Source organism: Typha latifolia, chromosome 13, assembly GCF_019914945.1.
Source record: "Typha latifolia isolate L0001 chromosome 13, TyphaL0001v2, whole genome shotgun sequence".
NCBI classification, from domain to species: domain Eukaryota; kingdom Viridiplantae; phylum Streptophyta; class Magnoliopsida; order Poales; family Typhaceae; genus Typha; species Typha latifolia.
In genome coordinates, this window is record NC_133098.1 from 9,577,335 (window position 1) to 9,600,912 (window position 23,578).

The window sequence follows — 23,578 nt, forward strand, 5'->3', positions numbered from 1 at the left end:
AGATGTTGGATGTAGAATAATATTCAAGAACGCGAAGCATTAGTGAACCTTCAAGCAAACAAAAAAGGACCTGCTTTCAGTTGAGAAGTTGAATAGATAATAAAATATTCTCTGGAGGAATACGACAGACATGCTGCTGAATTCTGATTAGGTTGAATAGTTGATTATTGAGCAATAGGAAGCTGTTCTCTGATGAGTTTGAACTGTGACCACCTCGTCATGAGGATGTAAGCTTTCAACCACCTATTAAGAAACCTCCCTTGGCAAGTCAAGAAAGGGAGGGCTTTAATACACAGAAGCCATTCAAAGGCAGTCTCTAGTAGGTCATAACTGACTGCATAAACAGAGAAAGCAAAAATTGTCAAGCTTGTGGCATATGTGACTGTTAGCCAGAAACATGGCACATACCAACTTGGTACAGTTGGTACCCATACCAAATAATATGCATGTTAGAATAAAATCTTAAACTGCCATTCTATAATAACTTGAGCTTTTAAAGAAGATGGTGAGTTTAAATGGTATTGGAGTAGAAGATCCTAAGTTCAAATCCCATTAGACCTATTTGTCTATTAAATATGAAACCTCTACCCCTTTAATTCAGATTCAAGTCTTGGACCATTCAAAATATTTTTAGCCAGACCTGAGGGAAGAGCTAGAATTTAAAGATTAAAAATCACCATTCTCTATCAACTTGAGCTTAGAGACATGTACAGCTTGGACACATCCTCAGCGAGGGTTGATATATGTTGAGATTATTGATTTTATAAGAGCCTATGAGAGAATAGGCCATCATGTTGTAAGTGGACTTGTAGGCTATATTAGCCAAGTCATTAGATCAATAAAAAAATACAAAAGCCCTTTTGAAACATTATGGTATCAGCACCAAATAGGTCGCCGGCTACTGATCTTCGTCCGGCGCCACCAGTGACACCGCCATCTCTCAGTGACCCCTTGAAGGGCCTGGGCGGCCAGGATCTCCGTGGAGGAGAGCGTCGGTGGTCCTGTTGGACATAAGGCGGCGGGTTGGGGCTTCTCCATCGTCGATAATCGCGATCCCTCTCACCCCTCAAAGGCCCAAGCGGCAGTGGTGGCGGAGGCGACCTCTCATCGCGTCTCTCCCACGAATCCCAGTCTCTCTTTCGAGTAGGTGGAGGCGAAGGCTGCGGCAAGCCGTCGTTGGGGCTCTGTGATCTAGACTTGGATCCTTGAGATTGATCGATGGAGGATATTATGAAGAAGTTGAGTGAGACTAAACTCAAGACCTTGCTTTTGGTGTTAGGTCGGCAAGGCGAGGGGTCGATACCAGCACATCCACAGCCTATGAGACTTAGATCTTCCCCCTGTGGATCTGAAACTTGATGGACCAGCTACGTACTTGAGTTGGTCCCGTCGGATCGAGGCTGCTCTAGTAGGGAAAAGACTAGATGGATACCTGACAGGAGTCAAGGCTGAGCCAGCAAGTGATAGTGCTGAGGCAGACGAGTGGAGGACCACACACGCCTGGCTTTACACCTGGCTATTGAACTCAATGGTTCCAAAGATTGCTTCATCAGTGGATGGCATTCGAAAGGTAGTGGATATCTAGGCAAAGCTAAAGAGGACCTATGCTGGGGCTGAGAACCACATGAGGGTGTTCCAGATCCAGCGTGACATAGAGGCGGTGGTGCAGGGTGATAGATCTATTCAGGAGTATTCCATGGAGCTGGAGTAGCAGTGGCAAGATCTTGATCATTTCTTACCTATGCCGAGCTATAGTGGTCTGGAATGCAACAGCAGGGAGTTCAATGCACAAATGAGGACTATACAGTTCTTGGCTCATCTAAATCCGGCCTTTGATCAGAGGAGATCAGTCCTTCTAGCATAGACGAAGATCCCTTCACTAAATGAGGCCATCTTTGCGATGATACAGGAGGAGAGTCGCATGAGGCTGCATCCTAAGCCAAGTGGACTTCCAGATGCTCGATCAACATTAGCTATCGTGAACTCATGTATGACTGGTGCATAAGAGGAGAACTATAAGTGCTATAACTGCGGAGAAGTGGGACACCTGAGCAAGGCATGTCCGAAGCTACCGAGGGAGAGAGAGACAAGTGAGAGAGGGCAGCCTGAAGGTCGTGGCCATGGACGTGGAGGCCATAGAGGAGGTAGAGGTTGGGGCTACTAGGCACATCTGATGGTAGATCCACATGTTGAGGAGGATATAGGCTTTACTGAGGAGGAGCACGAGTTGTTCGAGATGCTCAAGAGGAAGCAAAGAATGGCAGGAGATGGAGGAAGGAGACATCCACATCTGACCCCAGGGGTAACTTTGCTACCTTTGCTCATTCTACTATAGGTACTGCACATACTCTTGCCTCTGTACCTCCCACGAGATCACTAGACTGAATCATAGATTTTGGTGCATCTAGACATGTGATAGGGGCCTCTAGTGAGTTCACCTCTTACACTCACTTGACCCCTCTAGAGAGCATTTAGACAGCGGATGGTACAGCCCAGCCGGTGGTTGGTAAGGGTATTGTTAAATGTACCAAGTTAGTGAACTTGTCCAATGTATTGCATGCTCCCTCATTTCCAGTGAATCTTTTGTCTATCAGTGCTATTATCCTCCAACTAAATTGTGTTGTTTCCTTTAATATTCCTAAGGTGATCTTCACGAAGAAGGAGACTAGCTAGAGACTTGGGACTGGCACATGGCATAGAGGATTGTGGTACATGGACAGAGGAGGTTTGGATTCAGCGCTGACATCTGTGATAAAGGGAGCTGGAGTAGGAGGTTCTGGGATGACTATAGAGGAGGTGTTTCTACGGCATCATTGGCGTATGGGTCATATTTTCTTTTTTGTTTTGAGTCTGTTGTACTTTTCATTGTATAAAAGGGCAAATAAAGAAAAGGTAGTATGTGATACGTGTGAGTTAGGAAAACATACCATAAGCTCTTATCATAGCTTTGGGAATAGGAGTTCTGGGCTTTTTGATCTTATTCACTTTGATGTATGAAGGCCTTGTCCAGCAAATACAATCAATGGTTATAGATATTTTGTGACCTTCATTGATTACTTTTCACGGGTTACTTGGTTGTATTTGATGAAGAACAAGAGCGATATCCTTACATGTTTCAAAGACTTCCACAAGGCAGTACAAACCCAATGCGGTGTAGTGGTTAAGGTACTAAGATCTGACAATGGGACAAAGTACACCAATAAGGTGTTTGAGTAGTACTTATCTGCACAAGGGATACAACATCATACTACTTGCCCATATACACCGACACAGAATGGGGTGGCAGAACGGAGAAACAGACACTGTTAGAGGTAGCTTGGTACATGATGATCTCAATGAATATTCCAACCTATCTGTGGGGGCAAGCAGTTTTAACAACTGCTCAGCTGATCAACAGGATGCCTTCAAGGATATTGGATTGAAATCCCCCCTGTGAGATGTTGAAGGGTGATAATAGAGGAGTTCTTCCCTTAAAAATGTTTGGTTGTGTGTGCTTTATGAGAGATAACAGACCAACAGTAGGAAAGTTAGATCCTAGAGCAGTCAAGTGTGTCTTTGTAGGCTACTCTGCCACAGAAGGGTATGTGTGTTGGAGCTCAAGAGAGAGGCGATTGTTTGTGTGTATGGATGTGACTTTTCGTGAGTCTGAGCCATACTATCCCTCGAGAGTAGCCTCACCTTTTGGTGACTCGCTAGATAATGGAGAAATTGGACGAGAGGGGGAGAGAAATGAAGTAGAAAGGCCGACTCAGTCAGAGATGATATCGGGTCCTGTTGTGAGAAAAGAAGTGGGTAAGGATGAGTTGGAAGTAGAGGTGACAAGAGGAGGAGAGAATTAGGCTTAGAGGGAGTTGAGAGTGTACTAGAGAAGGAGAAAGGTGAATGTGCCTATGCCTACAGTACCGCTCGTGCCAAGTCCCTCGTCCCGGTCTCCTCCAACTCCTGAAGACACCTGCACCATCCACCTTAGACTCAGGTGATATGATTCATCCCTCTTCTCTTCCCGTGACATTAAGGACCTTTCGCAGCAATACGAGAAACACTCCTGATCATTTCAAACATTATTCTAATCTCTCATCCTCATACAAATCATTCATTGCATCATTGGACATTGTCTCTATTCCCAAATGTTGGCAAGTAGCAAACGAAGACCCAAAGTGGAAGGCAACCATGCATGAGGAACTAAGAGCTCTTGACAAAAACCACACATGGGAGTTGGTGTCACCACCACCCGAAAAAAAGGCGATTGGATGCAAGTGGGTTTTCACTGTAAAGCAGAATCTAGACAGGCAGGTTGAGCGCTACAAGGCACGCTTGGTGGCAAAAGGGTACAGTCAAACCTATGGCATTGACTATGATGAGACCTTTGCACCTGTAGCGAAAATGAGCACCATTCAGACATTGATCTCATTGGCAATAAATGGTGGGTGGCAACTACACAAACTAGATATAAAGAATGCGTTTCTTCATGGGGACCTAGTGGAAGAGGTGTACATGGATATACCACCAAGATTTGGCACTAACAAGACGATAGGCAAGGTCTGCAAGTTAAAAAAGTCTCTATAGGCTAAAGCAATCTCCATGAGCTTGGTTTGACAGGTTCAAGAGAGCTTTGGTAGGTTGGGATACCAACAAATCAATGCCGACCACACCATATTCTTTCGACGAAACGGGGGTCACATTACCATACTTACAGTCTATGTGGATGATATGATTGCCACAGGGGACGATGAGAGAGAGATTGCCCAACTCAAGGTGAGACTAGGCAAAGAGTTCGAGGTAAAGAATCTTGGTATGCTTCGATACTTCCTTGGGATAGGGATAGCTCGAGGAGCGGAGGGGATTGCTCTCTCCCAAAGGTAGTATACACTTGATCTCCTTACTGAAATAGGAATGTTAGGGTGCAAACCTGCAGTTACACTGATTGACCAAAGGCTCAAACTCAGTGCAGAGGCCAGAGAACCAATTGATCATGAGAGATACCAGAAACTGGTAGGCAGGTTAATCTATTTGAGTCACACTCGTCCAGATATCTTGTTTGCGGTAAGTGTAGTGAGTTGCTACATGCATGACCCACGGAAAGGTCATATGGACGTGGTGTATCAGATCTTGAGGTATCTGAAGAGTGCTCCTGGAAAGGGACTAATTTTCAAGAAGAACAGTCATGTGAGCATTGAAGGCTACTGTGACTCTAATTGGGCTAGATGCGCTGACGATAGGAGATCCACTCAGGGTACTGCATCTTTGTAGGAGGCAACTTGGTCTCTTGGAAGAGCAAGAAGCAGTCCTTGGTGGCAAGATCAACAGCAGAAGCAGAGTACAGAGCCATGGCTTTTGGAGTCGCAGAGTTGATATGGCTAAAAGGTATATTGGTGGAATTGAGGTTGGATCAAGGGGCCAGAATGAAGTTGTAGTGCGACAACAAGTCAGTCATAAGCATCGCCAACAACCCAGTGCAGCATGACAGAACCAAGCATATTGAAATTTATCGGTTCTTCATCAAAGAGAAGTTGAATAGTGAACTCCTGGAACTAGACCATGTCTCAACTAAAGATCAAGCAGCAGATTGTCTGATGAAGGGGCTTAATTCGTTGGACCTAGCTAGAGGATGTGACAAGATGGGCTTAGTGGATATCTATCACCCATCTTGAGGGGGAGTGTTGAGATTATTGATTTTATAGGGGCCTATGAGAGAATAGGCCATCATGTTGTAAGTGGACTTGTAGGCTATATAAGCCAAGTCATTAGATCAATAAAAAAATACAAAAGCCCTTTTGAAACATTAATATATTGGTTGGCACTAATGGAAAAAAGGAAGTATCAAGATGCTCCCACATATTGTTGCTGGTAAATCACTTGCACAATATGTGCTGGCCCTTGTCAAGCTTACATAGAATACACAACAAGAAAGGAGAGAGAAAATAGTGACAAGACAGGACAAGAAAGGCAAAGACGTTATTCTTAAAATTGTTTGTGAGCCTCAATATTGGTTATACAGATGGACTTAGTTGCCATGCCCTAATCTAAGATGGATTGACAAGTAAAGCTTCAGTGGTATACCTTGAATTTGGGGCCAATTTTCAGGTTTCAATATTGGTTATACAAATACTGAAGTATTAAGTGGTTATTCCTGTCTGATCCAAACTTGAATTGGCCCACTCTAAGCTGAAATCAAGTTCGGCATCTTCAATGGCATTTTGGAGGTTGAGTTAGAAAGGCCAAATGCAGTTTCCTGACAGAAATAGTTCTGACAGCATAATTCCATGGGAACTTGAGCTCGAGATCCTCAAAATAAACAGACTCTTTAGGGGGGGGGAAGTCCAACTTTAATTATTTAATTAGTATGATTAGTCCTTTGATCTAATGTGTTGGAATCAATGGTGCAATTAAAATTAATTATCACTTTTATTATCCAACTCCAATTCAAGATCCAATCAGTCTTAAAGTAGTGATGCATGTCGTCTACAAGTTAAACAAAATAAACATGATAAACAACAAGATGTAAACTATGTGGCAAGCAAGTAACTAGTAAATAGCTTTTGTTCCCATAGTTTTGAAATGATATTTATGCAGGCACACACAAGACCTAAGCTCAAGTTTTAGACAAGCATCTCCAACCCCAAAAGTAAGCCAACATTTATTCAAATAGCTTTTCGTAACACATCTAGAGTTCTTTTCCTTACTTGTTCCCTTGGTACCTGAGAGGCTGAGACAGACATACTCATTACATTGACAACGACATTACATACCTTTGGCCCTTCCATCCTTCTCCAGAGTATGCATCGATAAGATTCTGTTCCAATTTGATTTTGATGAGCAGATATCTTGCTCTTCTCAGCAAACGGGAGGCGTCATCATTCTCTGCATCTTTTCTCTTCCTTCTACCTCTCTTCCTTTTGATTAATTTTTTTGCAGTTTTGCCAGCTGGAGTGTTTGAATTTCCTGAATATATTGTGGAATGCAAGGAATGAGGGTATTTGATAGAACTATGACCAGATTTTCTATCAAGTGCTTTCATTGGTTTGCCATCCAGATTGTTCTTCCTCCTCCTCCTCCCATTTTTCAAATGCAAATTTGGTTTACATTTGTATCCATTGTTGCTGGAAATTTTACAGTGGTTCTTGTTTCTTTGTATAGGAAGCTTAGAGCTTAGCTCCTTCCTCATTACTGAAGACTTTCTAGAGGTGTAGAATACTGGATTTTTTTTCAGCGGTCCGCATTTCTTAACCTTTGTAATTAACCTGTGCATGTAAAATATAGCCAAAACGTACACATCAGCGCCATATAAAATTGATGTGATTGTTCAGAGAAGAAAATACAATTGAGCTGATTGGAACGAGGAATAAACATCAAATAAATGATGCATTAGATTAACTATTTAGCCATAGGATGACATTTCAACAGATACAGTTTTTCTGTCCTCTCTTGAAAGAAAGAAAATATGATCACCTTCTGTATTAGCTTGGAAATTGATAAATGATAATTCCAGTAAACTGTCAACAACAGCATACTGTGAATCAAAGCTCCATTTAAAATGTTGCACATCCTTCCATAGGAAAATTTAGCCGTTTTAATTAATAGTACATCAATTCAGCTAACACCATTTTGTGAAGTCATTGTCCTCCTCGCATACGTCAGTGGAGTATATTTGGCCAGTTAATTTCATCTGCTAGACATTTTTCATTAAAGCCATTGAGAATTGTAACTAGAAACTGCCTTGAACACAACGAAACAAAATTGCAGCGTTCCATATCCAAAAGTTTCTCACTATGTAATTAACCAATTCTATCAAATCAAACTGATTAGATCGGTTATTACATTATTAATTGAACCAACAAACTATGAGAGTATGATACTAAGAAAGCACTACCAATTTCCATAGAGGTCGGATATGGGCAATGATAGGTGGATCTGGTAATTAGCTTCTCCAGGTTCTGATAGGTGCTATATGCCATTGCATTTCCATGATCAAGTAATTTACCATTCCAGTAATTTGCCCTTGCTGATGGTATTCATACACAAAAAGATATCCTTTCTACCTTATTCCTCAAGGAAAATCAAATCTTTGCTACATCCCACATCTCTCTTAACAAGGCTTCGTTCTACTTCGCATCAGATTGATCCCATATCAAATTATCAGCAGAAACATCAAGAACCCATGAAAAGAAGAGAAACCCAATGATCCTACAAGACGAACCGCTTAAAATCCACAAGAACCGAATAATTCGGTCAAGCCCGTTACAGAAATCCATCGAATTCAGCCAAATTAACGTCGCATTCCATGTCACCTTCTCCAGTTTGACCAAACCAACAATCTGAACATCGATATGAAAGGGGAGAAATGTAGTACCTTTCAGAATATAGTAAGAATCTCCCACTTCTCTCCAACCGACTCCCGAATCGCAAATCCACCGCATTTGACACCGGGAGACGTGATCCCCGAGGCGTTCTCCTGCGAGGCGTCGTTCTTGGTATAGATGGAGATGCCGGTGAGGGGAAGCAAATAGGAATCGAGATTCTAGGACAAAGGAAGGGAAGAGAGAAGGGAGGAGGAGTGGGAGAAGAAATGGTGAGAGGGTTACGCGGACTTATACGGAAAAGAGGAGAATAAGAAGAGTTATTCTGATGGCTATACGGATTCAAAGGAGTTATTCATATGGATTTGTATGTATTGTAATGAAGCCTCCTCACTACTTCTTTGTTCAAGAAAAAGATTTTATAGATTAATCAAGACCAAGGTTAAAAAAAAAAAAAAAAAAAAGCTTTACAATTATGAAGTCCACTAGCCTGTCGGATTACGAAGTCAGCTCCTCCCATATCAATAAATGAGCCATATATGTTTACCTTTAATCCCCGGGGTGGTTCCCATCGAATAAGGAGTCAGAGAGATTAGGTTTCATAGGATTGATGTAGAAGTTCTCAAAATATTCATTTGTTAATATTGTAATACACAAACTAAACCTTTCTAATATCTTTTTATTCGCCGTTAAAGATTACATTATATCAAAGTTTTCATATCTACCATGAGATAATAGTTAAAAGCTCCGTTCTCCCGTCAAGCCCGAGATAATTTTTTTTTAATTATTCTAAAAATTATTGTTAACAAGCAATTCCTTACGGAAATCAAACAAAGCAAATGCCACCTTGCAACGGAAGAACTCTAGGAATTTCACTTTTATCTTAAAAGCTAGTTTTCACAAAAAAAATTTTTGATTGCTCGAGCTATAATTGAGTATAATCTAGTAGGCGAACGACGATATGGATCCAATCTTCAAAAGATTCCACAAAAAAAGGATCACAAATCTCATCTTCAAAATTTTATAACCATCCCCATATTTATCTTTCTCTAACTCCTATAAGAACTCACTATTTATTTTCTTTTAACCACTTCTGTAGCAGTATAAATAGAAGTGAAATGATAGATGTATAGTTTGAAACAACCCACTAATTTTATTTTCTTTTAATCACTTCTGTAATAGTATAAATAGAAGTGAAATGATAGATGATGGAGTATAGTTTGAAACAAATTCACTGTTACATCACAGTCCAGAGTCAATGTGCCCAATCCTCTCCATGTGGTCAACCATGATGGCATGTAGAGAAACTCTTCTGTTAGTGACCCATGCAAAACAAACTGCAGTAGTTTGAACATTGAGCTGAAGAAAAGGCCAGTGGTAATGGACTGCCATGGCAATAACTGTTCTGAAACATGAAGTGATAAGCAATACATACCCCCTGGTAACCCCATCAAATGAAGTCATTGTAGAGGATTAATGGTGATTCAGGTGGTGGAGAAGGTGAAGGTAGTTGTATTGGTGAGAGGGGAGAAAATGGTGGGTTGGTTTGAGAGGATGCAGGTGTTAAGGTGATGGAAGTGGCATTGGTGAGTGGGATGGTGGGGCCACTAAACACACTTGCTATAAGGTTTGTGGGCTGGTGAGCCAGGACTAAAGTAATAAATAGTGTCAAAGAATTTGGATTAATGTTCCATAGGGACTGGGTATATATTAAAATTTTTAGAAAGGATAAGAATGTTCATTTAAAAAAAAAAAAAAGAGACTAAGATTGATCGATTTTAGAAGTTTTTTCTCCCTATATATTCGATTTTTTAATCTAAATAATCAGGATTATTTAGATTTAAAGCACAAGAATATTATTCCGTGTCAATTATGATATTTTAAAATTTTTGAAAGTTTCCAACGGCAAGCAATTATGTAAAAGAATTTTCCATCCTTCTATTATTTTTGGAATAAAATTTACATATATCACCCTATGTTCAAACAAATTTGTTAAACACTACATTTTCGCAAATCGTACCCTTAATTTTACATAATGAGAAAAGAGACCCTGTTATTAGGGTCTTTTGTAACAATGAAAACAACATGTTACCAATTTGCGCCAAATAGATTATTTTTAACACGTGGCATCTCACGTCTCCAATTTTTTTTTTAATTTAAAAAAAATGTATTCAAATATTTAAATTAATAAATAAGTTAGTTTGGTCAAATATTTATATAAAAAAAATAATTTATTATTATTATTATTATTAACATATGGGATAATAATTTGGATTCAATTATAAATAAGAGACGATTCAAAACTAAATAAAATTAGTCGACGTATAGCCAACGTGCCGAGCGTAATCCATTTTTACAAACTTTGGAACCGTCGTTCCGATGCACGCGTCGGCACACGGATTTGGTCTACAACGACGGAAGGGCCGCCGCGTGTGCTTTAAAAAAAAAAAAAAAAAAAGCGACGCGGGGGCCCATTACTCCCTTTGGGCCTACGTGCACCAACTTGGAAAGAACCCGACTTGTGACCTACCGCACCAGATAGTGGGACCTGCTGGTTAGCCGTGACGTGTCGCAAATTTATAATAGGGCAGTCACATAGTGCTTGGGGTACCCCAAAGTACTTGTACACTCAAAGTATCGGTTAATATTAATAGGGAACTTTGCATATAAAACCCTACTTTTTTTTTTAACGAAATTGTGCCCTATATTTTCACTATTTATAAATCAAACCCTATGATTTAATAAATATGTGTAAAAAACTCCCTGGGTTTTAAATTTAAATTAATTAATACCGTAAAAATATTCCGTTAAATAGAGATATTTTATTTTTAAAATAACTAAAATACTCTTAATACTGAGAAATTTATTTAATTTTAACTAATAAAATTAATAGTATGCTATTTTCTGTACATATTCACTAAATTATAAGGCTCGATTTACAAATAATAAAATTAAAGGGTATAACCATAATTTAGTCGAAAGAGAGAGCGTTATATGCAGATTTCTCATATTAATATAATCACATTTGTGTCATCAAAATAAATTAGGAAATATTATATATCTACTTAATAAAATGTTCCCCTAATCTCTGTTGATGAAATTTTATCTAGATTGCTACTTATTTCCGTATAAAATATTTTTTTTTATGGTACATTACTAATAATTAGTGGATCAATAAGTATTGGAATAAATGAGTGAAGCTTTGCAGCTTTTTATATATAATAAACGATTAATTATGAAAATTACCTAATTTTTACTACACTTTTAATTTTTGGGGGAGTTATGAGTACTTAGTGGATTTTAATAGCATATCATACATACTTGGGTACATTTATAGGGTACCCAAAGAAGCATTTTAAAATATTCTAAAAGGTTGAGAGAGAATAGATTGGGGTGAGAATAGCGAAGGTAGTTGATCGGAGAGCTGGAAATAAAACCCCTCCGCTGTCTGGTACGAGCACCGCCGCGATCCGCTCCTCCTCCTCTTCTCCTCCGCCGTCGTCGGAGTGGAAGAAAAAACGAGCTGGATTAGGGTTAGGATTTGGGTTTGGGTTTTGGGGTCAGCGGAATGGGGACGCTCCACAGCTGGCGCAAGGCTTACGGCGCCTTGAAGGACTCCACCACCGTCAGCCTTGCGAAGGTCAACAGTGAATTCAAGGTCAGATCTTTCCATTTATATCTACTTTGATCACAATCTTTACCGATTCGCTCCTCTCTCTCTCTCTCTCTCTTGATCTCGTCTGAGTTTGTTCTTGATGCGAAGGATCTCGACATTGCCGTCGTCAAGGCCACCAACCACGTGGAGCGGCCGCCCAAGGAGCGCCACGTTAGAAGTGAGTAAAGTTCCAATCTTTGACCGATGATTTGATGCCAGTTTTTGTTAGGGGGGTTCTGGATCCGTGCAGTTCTTTTGAGTTCTTGAATTCGGTTGATGAAGTCAAGTTCTCGACTTTATTGTATTCCAAGAACTATTTGCTATCTTAATTTTGGTGTAATGGGTATTAAATCTATGAATTTTTTGTTTGTTTGTTTCCTTTATGTGTTTTTGTTTCAGAGATCTTTGCTGCTACATCTGTAGTTCGTCCACGAACAGATGTTGCTTATTGCGTGCACGCCCTTGCAAGGAGATTGGCGAAGACTCATAACTGGGTGGTACGATGTCGTATCATTTTTTTCCTTCTCTACCGTTGTAATTTTGCTTTGACCTTGGAAGTTTTATTGAAAACCGTGAATTATCTCTGCCTAATCTTCATTAGCTAAGGTTGTTACTAGCTAAAATTACATAGATCTGATACAAAATTCTTTAAAAACCTGGTTGCGCTACTTATTTTTGGTTTGATACAGTCATTGCTCACCAGAATTATAGATGATACTAGTCACTTATGAACTGCATAGTTCTTATTGAATTTCTTGAAGAAGAGGGAACAGTCACGTTCCCTTAACTGGGATAGAACAGCTCATGTTGAGATTTTACTCCTCTGCTTTCCCTCTCATTTTTGGATTCCTATGGTTTGATTTTGACATAGTATTTGTCCCGAATACTACAAGTTTTAGGCCGAGTTTCTAACATTAGAGTTCCATGAAATACGTCTTTGGCATATCTACTACCATCTTTTTTCTTCCAAGCCTGTTGTACCATGACTTTGTAATATTGTAGCAATTAGCACGAAATAGATGGTTGATGATTTGTGGATCTTAATTGCACGGTCTATATCGATTCTTTCAATAGCTGATTTTTATATTCATACTAGAACGGCAACTCATTATGAAAAGAATTTCCTTTTGGGATGTTGAGTCTTTGAAGCTTGTGCTTTTTCTATTTCATGGAACTGCTTCACACATATAATAGATCTGTAAGATTCTCATATATTGCTCAATGGTATACATGTCACAGACAGAATAATGCTGATGATGTTCTACAGGTTGCTCTCAAATCATTGATAGTGATACACCGAACACTGAGGGAGGGTGATCCTACATTTAGAGAGGAACTTTTGAACTATTCCCGCAAAGGGCATGTTTTGCAAATATCCAACTTCAAAGATGATTCCAGTCCTCTAGGTAGGTTTGGGACTTTGGGTATTTGGCTTATCCAAGACATTGCCCAAAAATTCCTTTCATGATACTGTCTGCAGTATAATTTGGCCTTGTAGAAAAAGGAATTGGATACACATATTTCTGAGATGTCTATATTTTTATTCTAGCTTGGGATTGCTCTGCATGGGTTCGTACATATGCACTATTCTTAGAGGAACGACTCGAGTGCTTTAGGGTTCTAAAATATGATATCGAAGCAGAGCGTTTATCTAAATCTACCGAGGAAACCCCCAAGGTGCTCCTCTTCCTGAAATTGTTTGATTTAACTGGCACAAATTTCTCTTCTAATCATTTATCTATTGTAACGAAAATTTCAGGGCCATAGTAAAACAAGAAACCTGGGTTGTGAGGACCTTCTAGAACAATTACCTGCATTACAACAGTTGCTTTTCCGCCTTGTTGGCTGCCAGGTAGTGAATCTCCTCCTCTTTCTTCTACTGGTGGACGATGGTTTACTATTGAGAGAAAATTAGAGAAAACATTCGTCAGTTTCTATTCTAGATTATAATCAACATGCTGACTTTGTTTTGAATATTGTAGCCTGAAGGAGCTGCTTTTGGAAACTATCTTATACAGTATGCATTAGCTCTGGTATGTTTTTTTTTCCTTTTTCCTGTTTTGTCTTAGTTATCATCATGACTCACTGAATACTCATGTATACGTATATAGATTAATTTAGTTAAGCCCTTGTAGGTGAAGTTTTTTCTTGTGAAAATGCTCAAAGTGCAATATTTCTTTACTGACTATAATTTCTATTATTTGTATATGTTTTACCTTACAACTAAGGCTTTTATCATTAATGAGCTTTATTTTGAGATGTTTTATTTGTATTTCTCAACTAGCTCATAATAAATGTGTCAAACAGCTTGACTTTTTTTTTCTCGTTAGGTAGCTTGATAACTAGCATAAGACCTTTGATAAGGAAAACTATATGATGTGGCCTATGGTAAGAAATATGACGATAGAGAAAAAGTCAAGGAGGTTGTAGATCCACGCCCAAAGAGAGAAAAGGTAGGGTATCAATGGATCTCCTTTTCTGCCTCCAAGTATTTTTTTTTTGCATATTAGCATGGATACATAGATAAAAGAGGGGAAAATAACACACCTGGCTGCAGGAGAAAGAACGCAATTAGGCAACCCACCCGACTTGTGGGAAAAACAAAGAAGAGAACATGGAAGCCACCACAAAAGAGAAGAGAGGAGGGCAGAAGAGATACACATGGAATTCTCTACAATAAAAATATTTATTTAATTTTCTGTTGCAAATTCTCTTATTTTCGAAATTCCCCTCAACCCTGTACGAAGAGACGAGGATATTACATCAAATCACAACCTAAACTAGTTGGAACCTTTCTTAATCTAGTTTGTAACCAAACCATGATTCTTTTGACTTGAAATTCAACCAAATTCTAACAAAACTTGTCTAAAAGACCAACAACCAAATCTCTTAGGGGTTGTTAAAAAAATGAGGCATTCCTAAATAAATCGAATTTTTAGCTAAAATATATATCTGAAACAAAAGAATAAATGAAAATATATTACTCTCATAACTATCAATTTGGGATCTCACTCCATCCATTCCAAGGCATGTGCCTTGGGGGTAATGCTCACATCTCTTCTTTTGCATTATTGGTTTGAAGGAAGATGTTATAGTTAATAGAAAATGGACTTATTTGTTGTGAGCAAGTCTTACTCTGTTTCTGTTCTGGCATTACCTTCCTCAATATCCACAGCTATTTAATTTATAACCTAAAGCTTCATTTTATGGATTGTCCTTTCCTTCGGCTACTTGTAGATTATAATAGTTATATCTTTCAATGTTTGTCTAGAACTCTAGATGCTGATCAATGTGTTTCTTCTATTTCTCGCCATACAATCTCCTACATATTATTTCTTGGAGAAGAAAGAGATGGATATTTAGAAGCATATATGAAACACCCAAACCTCCAAATACATGTGTAAACCGCGTGGGTAAATCCCCCCACGCGGTGTATCACATGACCTGTCAGTACAAGGATTTCACAAGGCACACAACAGCACAATTTCACCATAAATAAACTCAATTATAAGAGTCCGGAGACAAGTCCACAGCCACAACAAGCCTTCCAAATATACATCCAAAATACAATGCTAAAGTCCAAGAAAATACAACGTCATCATCACACCCTCGCAGGGGCTTAATACACTAATATACGTCTTGGAAAGAAAAGCGGCTACTCCTCGCTACCCGCACCTTGCGTCCCCTAGCTCGAAATAATACCGCCACGAGGGTGAGCTTACGGCCAAGTAGTAGGATTCATACAATCTAAATTAATGACATCGCATGTATATATCCAATGTATGCCCATATTTGCTAACGATAACGATATGCTTATTTAAATGACTTACCACAATTTACTAAGTCAATGCAATTGATAAAGATTACCGAATACTATCCCGGAACATGCTAGATCCTAAACGTATTATGATAAGTTCACACGAGATATAAAGCTTGAGACAATCTCTTTTCATACACATCTCAATCATAGGTTTTACATATTATGCATAGCAATAAAATAGCGGTTTTAGTCATCTCATGTCTACCAAGGCAATAATCATACTTATCATCGCTCACCGAGCTATTCACCACACAGGGTAAATACTCTTAAGAAACAATCATCCATCATCTCATACATCGAGGGGGATATATACACATCTAGCGGTAATGTCACCTACACGTGTATGGCGACACTACATGTGACCGGTTGTCAGGCCATCGGACTCGGGACCCCTGTCGTAAGCCCATATCTCACTCTCTCTAAATCATCACCGCCCTCGGAGAGATCGGGAGCCCTCGGCTCATCAACAGACGCCCTAACCCCGCGTCGTCGGGTACCGCTAGAGATATATCCCCGCCTCACAATCATGTTCTTCTATCATCATAATCTAGTCATAACTATGCAGTATAACTACCTGAATACCACACAGGCTTCCCGACCTCGGGTGTGTAGGCCGCTAATAGTATAGTCATATAAGATACACTCTACTCTTAACCCCGGGCCGAGTGAGTAGTAGGGTACCGCCTAGTCGAATCGACTACTAATGATAGGTGGAAGTGGTGCGGTGTTTATGAGTGCATAAAGCATGTTATAGTCATCATGATCATTACATTCTACGTTCACAAAAATCATACATCTATGCAATGGTATACCATACCGACACATGTAAAGCATTATCATACTAATGTTGATGTCACATTAACATTCTCATAATACTATGATGAACATGTTATAAATAACTACGTATGCAAAAGATATAATAGGGAGTACCAACTGCATGCATTAATACCGACATTTCCTACACAGGTATAATGACTGTAATTATGTTATGCTAGATTTGTATAACTCTACTCGCCTGGGGGGTCTCCACGGTATGGTAAAACTCGTCAGCTAGTCCGGGATCCCAAAATCTTCCTCACGCGGTGTCAATCCTATTAATTCATGCAAGTAAAGTCATTAGCGAACTAATAGAATTACTTATCTTATTAGCACATTTATGTTTAAGGGTATCCTAGGAATCTTATGTTATCCCAAAATTAAGGATCAGGCTAATCAAAACAGGTGAAAATGATAAACAGGGTTATAGGGTCCAAATGACCCCAAAATGGCTAGGCTAGAGGCAAAGGGTAGGCCCAAACCCAACCCACAAGCAAAAGGGCCTTGGTGGGCTGGGGGCCCGACCACGCCCACCAAGGTTGGAATAGTGGGCTGCGACTGCGGCCCACCCGGATCTAAGGCTAGGTGGGGCCGCGGCTGCAGCCCCACCAAGACCGGCCGTGGGCTACGGTCATGGCCCACCCCAACCGATTAGTGGGGCTGCAGTGGTGCGGCCCACTAAGGGGGGGGAAATGGGTGGGGGTACAACCCCACCCATCCACCTCATCTCCTTCCACTACCGATGGAAGGAGGGTGAGGCGGAGGGAAGCGCCCACGAGGCCGCGGGGGCTGCGGCGGCGCGGCACGAGGCCGGCGGCATGGGTCCCAGACACGGACGAGGCCGAGGAGGGGAAGGAGAAAGGGGAGAAAGGAAGGAGGGGGAGGAGCTTACCGGAGGGGGGGGGGGGGGGGTCGGCGAGCTCGGCGAGCTCGGCGGCTTCGGCGGCTGGCGGCAACCACGAGGGAGAGAGAGGAGAACGGAGAGGCTGCGGTGAGGGAAAGAAGAGATGAGGGAGATGGGTGGCGTGCACGGCAAAGGAAGGGAAGAAGAAGAAGAAAGGGAAGGGCAGGGTGGCAGGCTGACGCACGTGCTCGGCACATGCGTCAGTCAGGTTTTTTTTTTTTTTATTTTTATTTTTTTAAATGGGGTGTTACAATATAATTATTTCATGCAACTCAAGTCTCATTTTTCATCTTAGTACTTTCATGTCGCTTTATGGTTTGATATTTCCAATTTCATGAGAATATAGAAATCTAAGTCTCTTTTTGTTTGAATTTTTCATGGTCAACAATGCACAGCATTCATACATTTTATATTTGAAGTTGATTATGGTGCACTGGAGACAGGAGAAGCTACTGTCTGGTTTTTCAGATACTAACAATAAATTTTGTATTTTCCACTGTCCATTGTTTGGTTTCTCAGATTCTAAAGGAGAGCTTCAAGATCTATTGTGCAATCAATGATGGAATTATCAATCTTGTTGATATGGTACCATGATTTCTAATTTTTTTAGTTTATATGATTGTAGTTCTGGTCTCTTCATTCATTTGTTCATTGTAAGTAATCAGTAATCTTCTGCAGTTCTTTGACATGTCAAGACTTGATGCTATTAAAGCTCTTGATATCTATAAAAGAGCTGGCCAGCTGGTAGGTCTCTTATTTGATGGAAGAATCTGAAGAGTTTGGCTTAACTTAATATCTTGTGGATTGTCTACTTATTCCTTTTGACTACTGAAAATCTGCTTTCTGCTGTTAACAGGCATTAAGTCTTTCTGATTTCTATGAGTTCTGCAGAGGTTTGGAGCTTACGAGGAACTTCCAGTTTCCTGCTCTGAGAGAGGTCTGGTTCTTATTTTTAAACTGAATCGGGATGAGTATGATTTACTGACATTCTTATATATTTCAGTTCTGATATTATAATTAACCTATACCAACTTATCTCCAGCCACCACCATCATTTGTTGCAACAATGGAAGAATATATAAGAGAAGCACCACGGACCGCTGCTGTTTCAACTAAGACCATTGTGAGTAATTAGATTTCTACTGATGCTAACATATATCTACAATCTCTAGGTGTTCACATCCTTATTTATGTTTACATTCATTCATTCTGTTCTTGATAAATTTGTCTTTTTAGAACTACATTCGTGGCAGTTAGCCAGTAATTTTAAAACCAAAAGTTCCTAAAGAAAAGATTTGAGCTCATGGAATTCTTTTATGTGAACTCAAGCTAAAAAAACAAAAGAAGGCCCATAACTATTTGCATCTTCCAACAATGTAATGCCAGTATATTTGTGTGTGTGTTCAAAGTGAAGATTTTAAAATAGAAGGTTTATTTTGCCAATTTATAGGTTTTTTCCCAAATTTTTGGTACCTCTTGCTCAAACTGTTTCATAATTTCGTATTGAAACAAGCATGTTAAATACATGATCAGGATGTTATCCTCCCTGCCTCCCTCTTCTGTGTGTGTGCTCGCATGTGTCTGTGCCCTTTTTTGACAACTTTTCTTTGGAAACCATCTCCATTGATAGATCTTTTAGTAATGTGAAATGTGTTAAACATTCTCTACTGTCCTCAAATTTATGTCTTTTATGGAACAACTTAGTCAGAGTAGTATGTCTTAGAACTTAGAAGGATAGAATATTGTGCAGTTGAGACTTGAGACTGTTGACTCGATGATTTCAAGGATACTCGAAGAGATTGAATTCTCGCTGCATTCTGTATTTCAGATTTCTTTTTCTCAGATAGTTCTTGATTCATTTTGCTACAGATCAGCTACCTGATTGTAGCAAGAGGCATTAAAATAAGTGCTTATTGGTCTGGATGCTGCTGAAACAGGAATATCAGCAGAAGAACTTAATAACTAACAGAGAAGATTCTCCTCCCCCTCCTCCTCCACCAAAGAGTCTAGGAGAACCTGCAATAGAAGTTGAGAAAACAATGCCAGTTGAACCTGAAGAAGAGCCACAGCCTACAGTAGAGGTTGCAGCTCAACCTTCTACTACTGCGGATTTACTGGTTTGTTTCATCACTCATGCCCTTACTTCTTACTAATTGGCTGTTACAACTTATAACTATATCCAACTGGTATGGGTATGATACCATGCAGGGTTTGGACGAAATAAACCCCATTGCTGCTGAACTGGAGGAAAGTAATGCACTGGCTCTGGCTATCATTCCATCTGGTAATTCCATATTAGTTAATGTTTATTGTGTTCATCTTCTTTTTATTTTTTTATTTTTAATACATTATCTCTTGATTTTTTATTATTTAAAACAATTTTTTGAGGATCGTCATTCGTCAATTATATCCTTTTTCCATGATGGCACTTTGCAGAATCTGAGTACTTGCTTTTCTCCATTCACATAACCAAGAAGCTTGTAACTTTAGAACACTGATTTTCTCATTCTATGCATAGGTACATAAGTAATGCACTTGGGTGTAATTGTCATTAAATAGTTATTACTAAAATAATTGTTTGCAGGGGATAAATCGAAGCAATCTAGTGCTAGTGGCTTTTTTGGGGGTGCAACTGATTCTTCAGGTTGGGAGCTAGCTCTAGTAGCAACACCAAGTGAAAACAATAATCAGTTGACCGAGAGCAAACTGGTAAGTCTGATAGTTTTTAGTTTCACTGCTATGTAGCCACTGATGCATGACATAATCTGCATTATTTAGTATGAGGAACAAAAAAATTCAACCTAGAAGGATAACAACTTAACAACCACCATTGAATTGTGTATTTTTGGAGGCTAATTGTTGTTTAGAAAAGCCTTGGTCACCTAGGTACATGCCTCAGGTGGAACTCATGTGCAACCATCAATTACGCACTCCCTCCAGAATTTCATATAAACTTTTCCTAGGCTTGATTCTTGAACTTTGAAAGAATTTATGTTTCCCTTCCATGCATTAGTTTCAGACTTTTCGTTCGTACGTTATTGACTTATTTCCTAGGATTTATACTTTTTGTGCCACCTTGACTTCTAAAAGCCCAATTAGCGGTTATCTGCCTGGCATCTAAGGACTAAAGTATCCCTGTCCTTCCGACAGATTAGTAGCTTTCTTAACCTTGAGCTTAATTTTCTTGTCCTAAAGAAAATCTAGAATATATTGTGAACTGACTATAGATACTAATTATATTGGCCACAATATCCAACTTGAAATATGTGATGCTCCATTAACTACAAGCAGGTATCAAGACCTAATCGGTGCTCTGTAAGTCTAGTATGCTGTAACAGTTTAATATTATAAAGATCAAAGTGTTAAATTGAGGAAAGAATGTATGAAATGCAGCTAATATGCCAGCACGAAGAATAATTTTTGTTACTGGAAATCTTGCAGCCCAGTCACCCAGATCTGCTACATAAAATAGAAATCTCAACTTACCAATGATATATAATTACCTTCAAGCATGAAGTCATAGAAATATACCCTTGTTTCGTGTACTATGAAATTAAACTAATATATCAGAACCATCTCCTTTCCCCTTCTGATCTTGGTTTTCAAGCTCGTCATTGGAATCTACCATCATATCTGTCATGATATTGCTAATTGGCTGTCTCAATAGGCTGGTGGATTCGACAAGCTTTTGCTTGATAGCTTATACGACGACGCAAGTAGGAGACAGCAGAGCACAGAAGCATATGGCAGTGGGCCAGCTGCTAATCCTTTCGACACGAGAGACCCATTTTCCATGTCCAACAACATCGCACCTCCAACTAATGTCCAGATGTCTTTGATGGCACAGCAGCAGCAACAGTATTATCAGCAGCAACAAAACACAATGATGCCACAGTCCTATCAACCTCACTATCCTCATCCTCAGGCTGCCTCCAACAATCCATTCGGCGACCCATTTTCTGGGATCCCCCAGGGCACTCCTCTTCAAGGCAGTTCTAGTTTGATCTGATACAAATAACTCGATTTTATCTTCTGGGTACCTGATTTTTTTTTTCCAATTTTGTTTGTCTGTACATGAATATTCTTTCATTTCAGCAGATAAGAGGAAAGACAAGAAAACTGGTCACTTGTAAAGTGAGTTTTTTTTTCCTTTAATTTTTTATTAACTGTTTCTTGGATAAGGAATGTAACTCTCACAAGTGATAATGATGCTGATAAGCTATCCAGGACAGAATTGTATTCTTCTTTCTTGCAAGTATGTCTTCTCAACTTAGTTATAGGCCTTATGTGAGAGATGATGGAAATGGAAATTTTGGCAGCAAGTCAAAACCTGCAGAGTTGTATATTATGATGTGAAGGATTTCATTTCCTTCTACTTTTTTCTTCTCTTTTTGATCGATTAGCAATTGAAGGAAAACATTGAAGTTGTGTGAAAATCATAGTATGTATCAGAAAGTAAACCTTTTCTACATATGAACTGAAATATTTTGAATCATCAAACATGGGAGTGATTGTAAATATACTTTGTGAAGTAATTTTATCGCATACTGATATTTATGTTGATATCAAGATGTGGATTCTCTTCAAATCAATTTAGTCCTCTACTACCGAGATGATTGAGATAGGTTTGTGAATGTGTAATTCAATTTGATTATATTTTTTATTTGACTTTATAAAGAGTAAACCTCAGGATTCAACTGGAATTCGATTCGAAATAAGCTTGAATGTTCTTATCAAATGCATAAGCTCTGCTCCAAATAAGCTCAAATTGAATCTAACTAATTCAATCTTCAATTGCTTCCAATATATGTGGCTAAAAATATAAATACCAAAAGGACGAGGAGTGAAATATAAATTCCTAAAAAAAAGAAATTATTTTTTATTCTAAAAAATAACACCTTATTTTAAAATAATAGCTAAAAATTATAACACTCTTATTCATCAAAATTATATTTTATTTTACACACTTATCAAATTATCGATATATTCTTAATATCTGTCTATCCCATCGATCTACTCTATATCATATCAAAAAGTATTTTTCTTCACTTTATGTTATTATAGAATACAAGTGAGTATAATAATAATTATTTTTAAAATAAAAATTCATTTTGAGAATAACAAAAAAAACCTATCTATCCTATCAATCTATTTTATATTAAATTTAAAAGTTTTTTTTTACTTTATATCATAATTATTATATTTTTATTCTAAAATATAAGTAAATATAAAAATAAGTATTGTTAGAATGAAATTTTTATTTTTAAAAATAACAAATAAGAATAACTATTCTAGATTTATCCTTAACTATCCGGAACAGATCTTATGCAATCTCCTTTAAAATGCAAATTAGTATCTTGCAATCCAAGATTATAATTATATGGGAAATGGGTGGTATAATATATTCTATTTGAGAGCTTCTTTTCTACTATAGAGGTAATTATTTATCAATTAGTTTGATGAAAATCTAACGGTTAAGATCTTCAAGGATATAATAGGAATGCTTTAAGATCTTTAAGAATATAACGGTTAAGACATATATATCTCTTAACTGATAATAATGTATATATATATATATATATATATATATATATATATATATATATATATATATATAATAAGAGTATTGATATCTCTTTATAATTAATTTTTATTTAATTAAATTTTATCTATTTGGTTATTTTTTATTATTTACATATCTCTCTCAATAGTTTAAGATTAATTTAAATCAAACTTAATAACAAATAGAGATAGAAAATTATATTTAAATTAAATTCTATCTCCAAATAATTAAATTTAAATGGTTTAATATTAAATGATATCTCCTATAATTAAGGTATAATTATATTTATCACAATCATATCTAAGAGACAAAACTTTTAACAAAAGAAAGAACGTGTAATCCAAAAGTTAGACACACATAATTAAATCTTCTCTTCTTGACTAATATCCCTTATTTTACATAATGTGTTTTTAAAACCGGTACAGAGACATCGATACCGGATATAAATTTTAGAGGGGGTATTGAAATATTTGCCTATTTTAAATGCTACTAATGATGAGGATGCGGAAGAGGAGTAAGTTTG

At 38.4% G+C, this 23,578-nt stretch overlaps 2 protein-coding genes across 3 annotated transcripts in view; one reads left to right on the forward strand and one right to left on the reverse strand.

Moving 5' to 3' along the window:
• Positions 1-8,689, reverse strand: part of LOC140799637 (pathogenesis-related homeodomain protein) — an 18,660-nt gene extending 9,971 nt beyond the window's left edge. The window contains exons 1-2 of one of the 2 annotated variants that reach the window (XM_073154023.1): positions 8,351-8,689; positions 6,750-7,241 (exon numbers count right to left, since the gene is read on the reverse strand). In XM_073154023.1, coding sequence (XP_073010124.1) covers positions 6,750-7,165 — 416 coding nt within the window. In that variant the 5' untranslated portion in view covers positions 7,166-7,241; positions 8,351-8,689. Of the gene's footprint in view, positions 1-70; positions 212-6,749; positions 7,242-8,350 lie in introns of those variants that run through there. The other variant, XM_073154024.1, reaches the window with a different exon arrangement.
• A 2,970-nt stretch (positions 8,690-11,659) lies between these two features.
• On the forward strand, positions 11,660-21,747 carry LOC140800171 (putative clathrin assembly protein At5g57200). The gene is made up of 15 exons (XM_073154837.1): positions 11,660-11,955; positions 12,061-12,130; positions 12,352-12,449; positions 13,220-13,358; positions 13,502-13,629; positions 13,712-13,804; positions 13,935-13,985; positions 18,012-18,077; positions 18,171-18,236; positions 18,349-18,429; positions 18,535-18,615; positions 19,430-19,609; positions 19,701-19,776; positions 20,077-20,201; positions 21,160-21,747. The coding sequence occupies exons 1-15, from the start codon at positions 11,866-11,868 to the stop codon at positions 21,499-21,501; spliced, it is 1,686 nt and encodes a 561-aa protein (XP_073010938.1). The 5' UTR covers positions 11,660-11,865; the 3' UTR covers positions 21,502-21,747.
• The last annotated feature ends 1,831 nt before the right edge of the window (positions 21,748-23,578 follow it).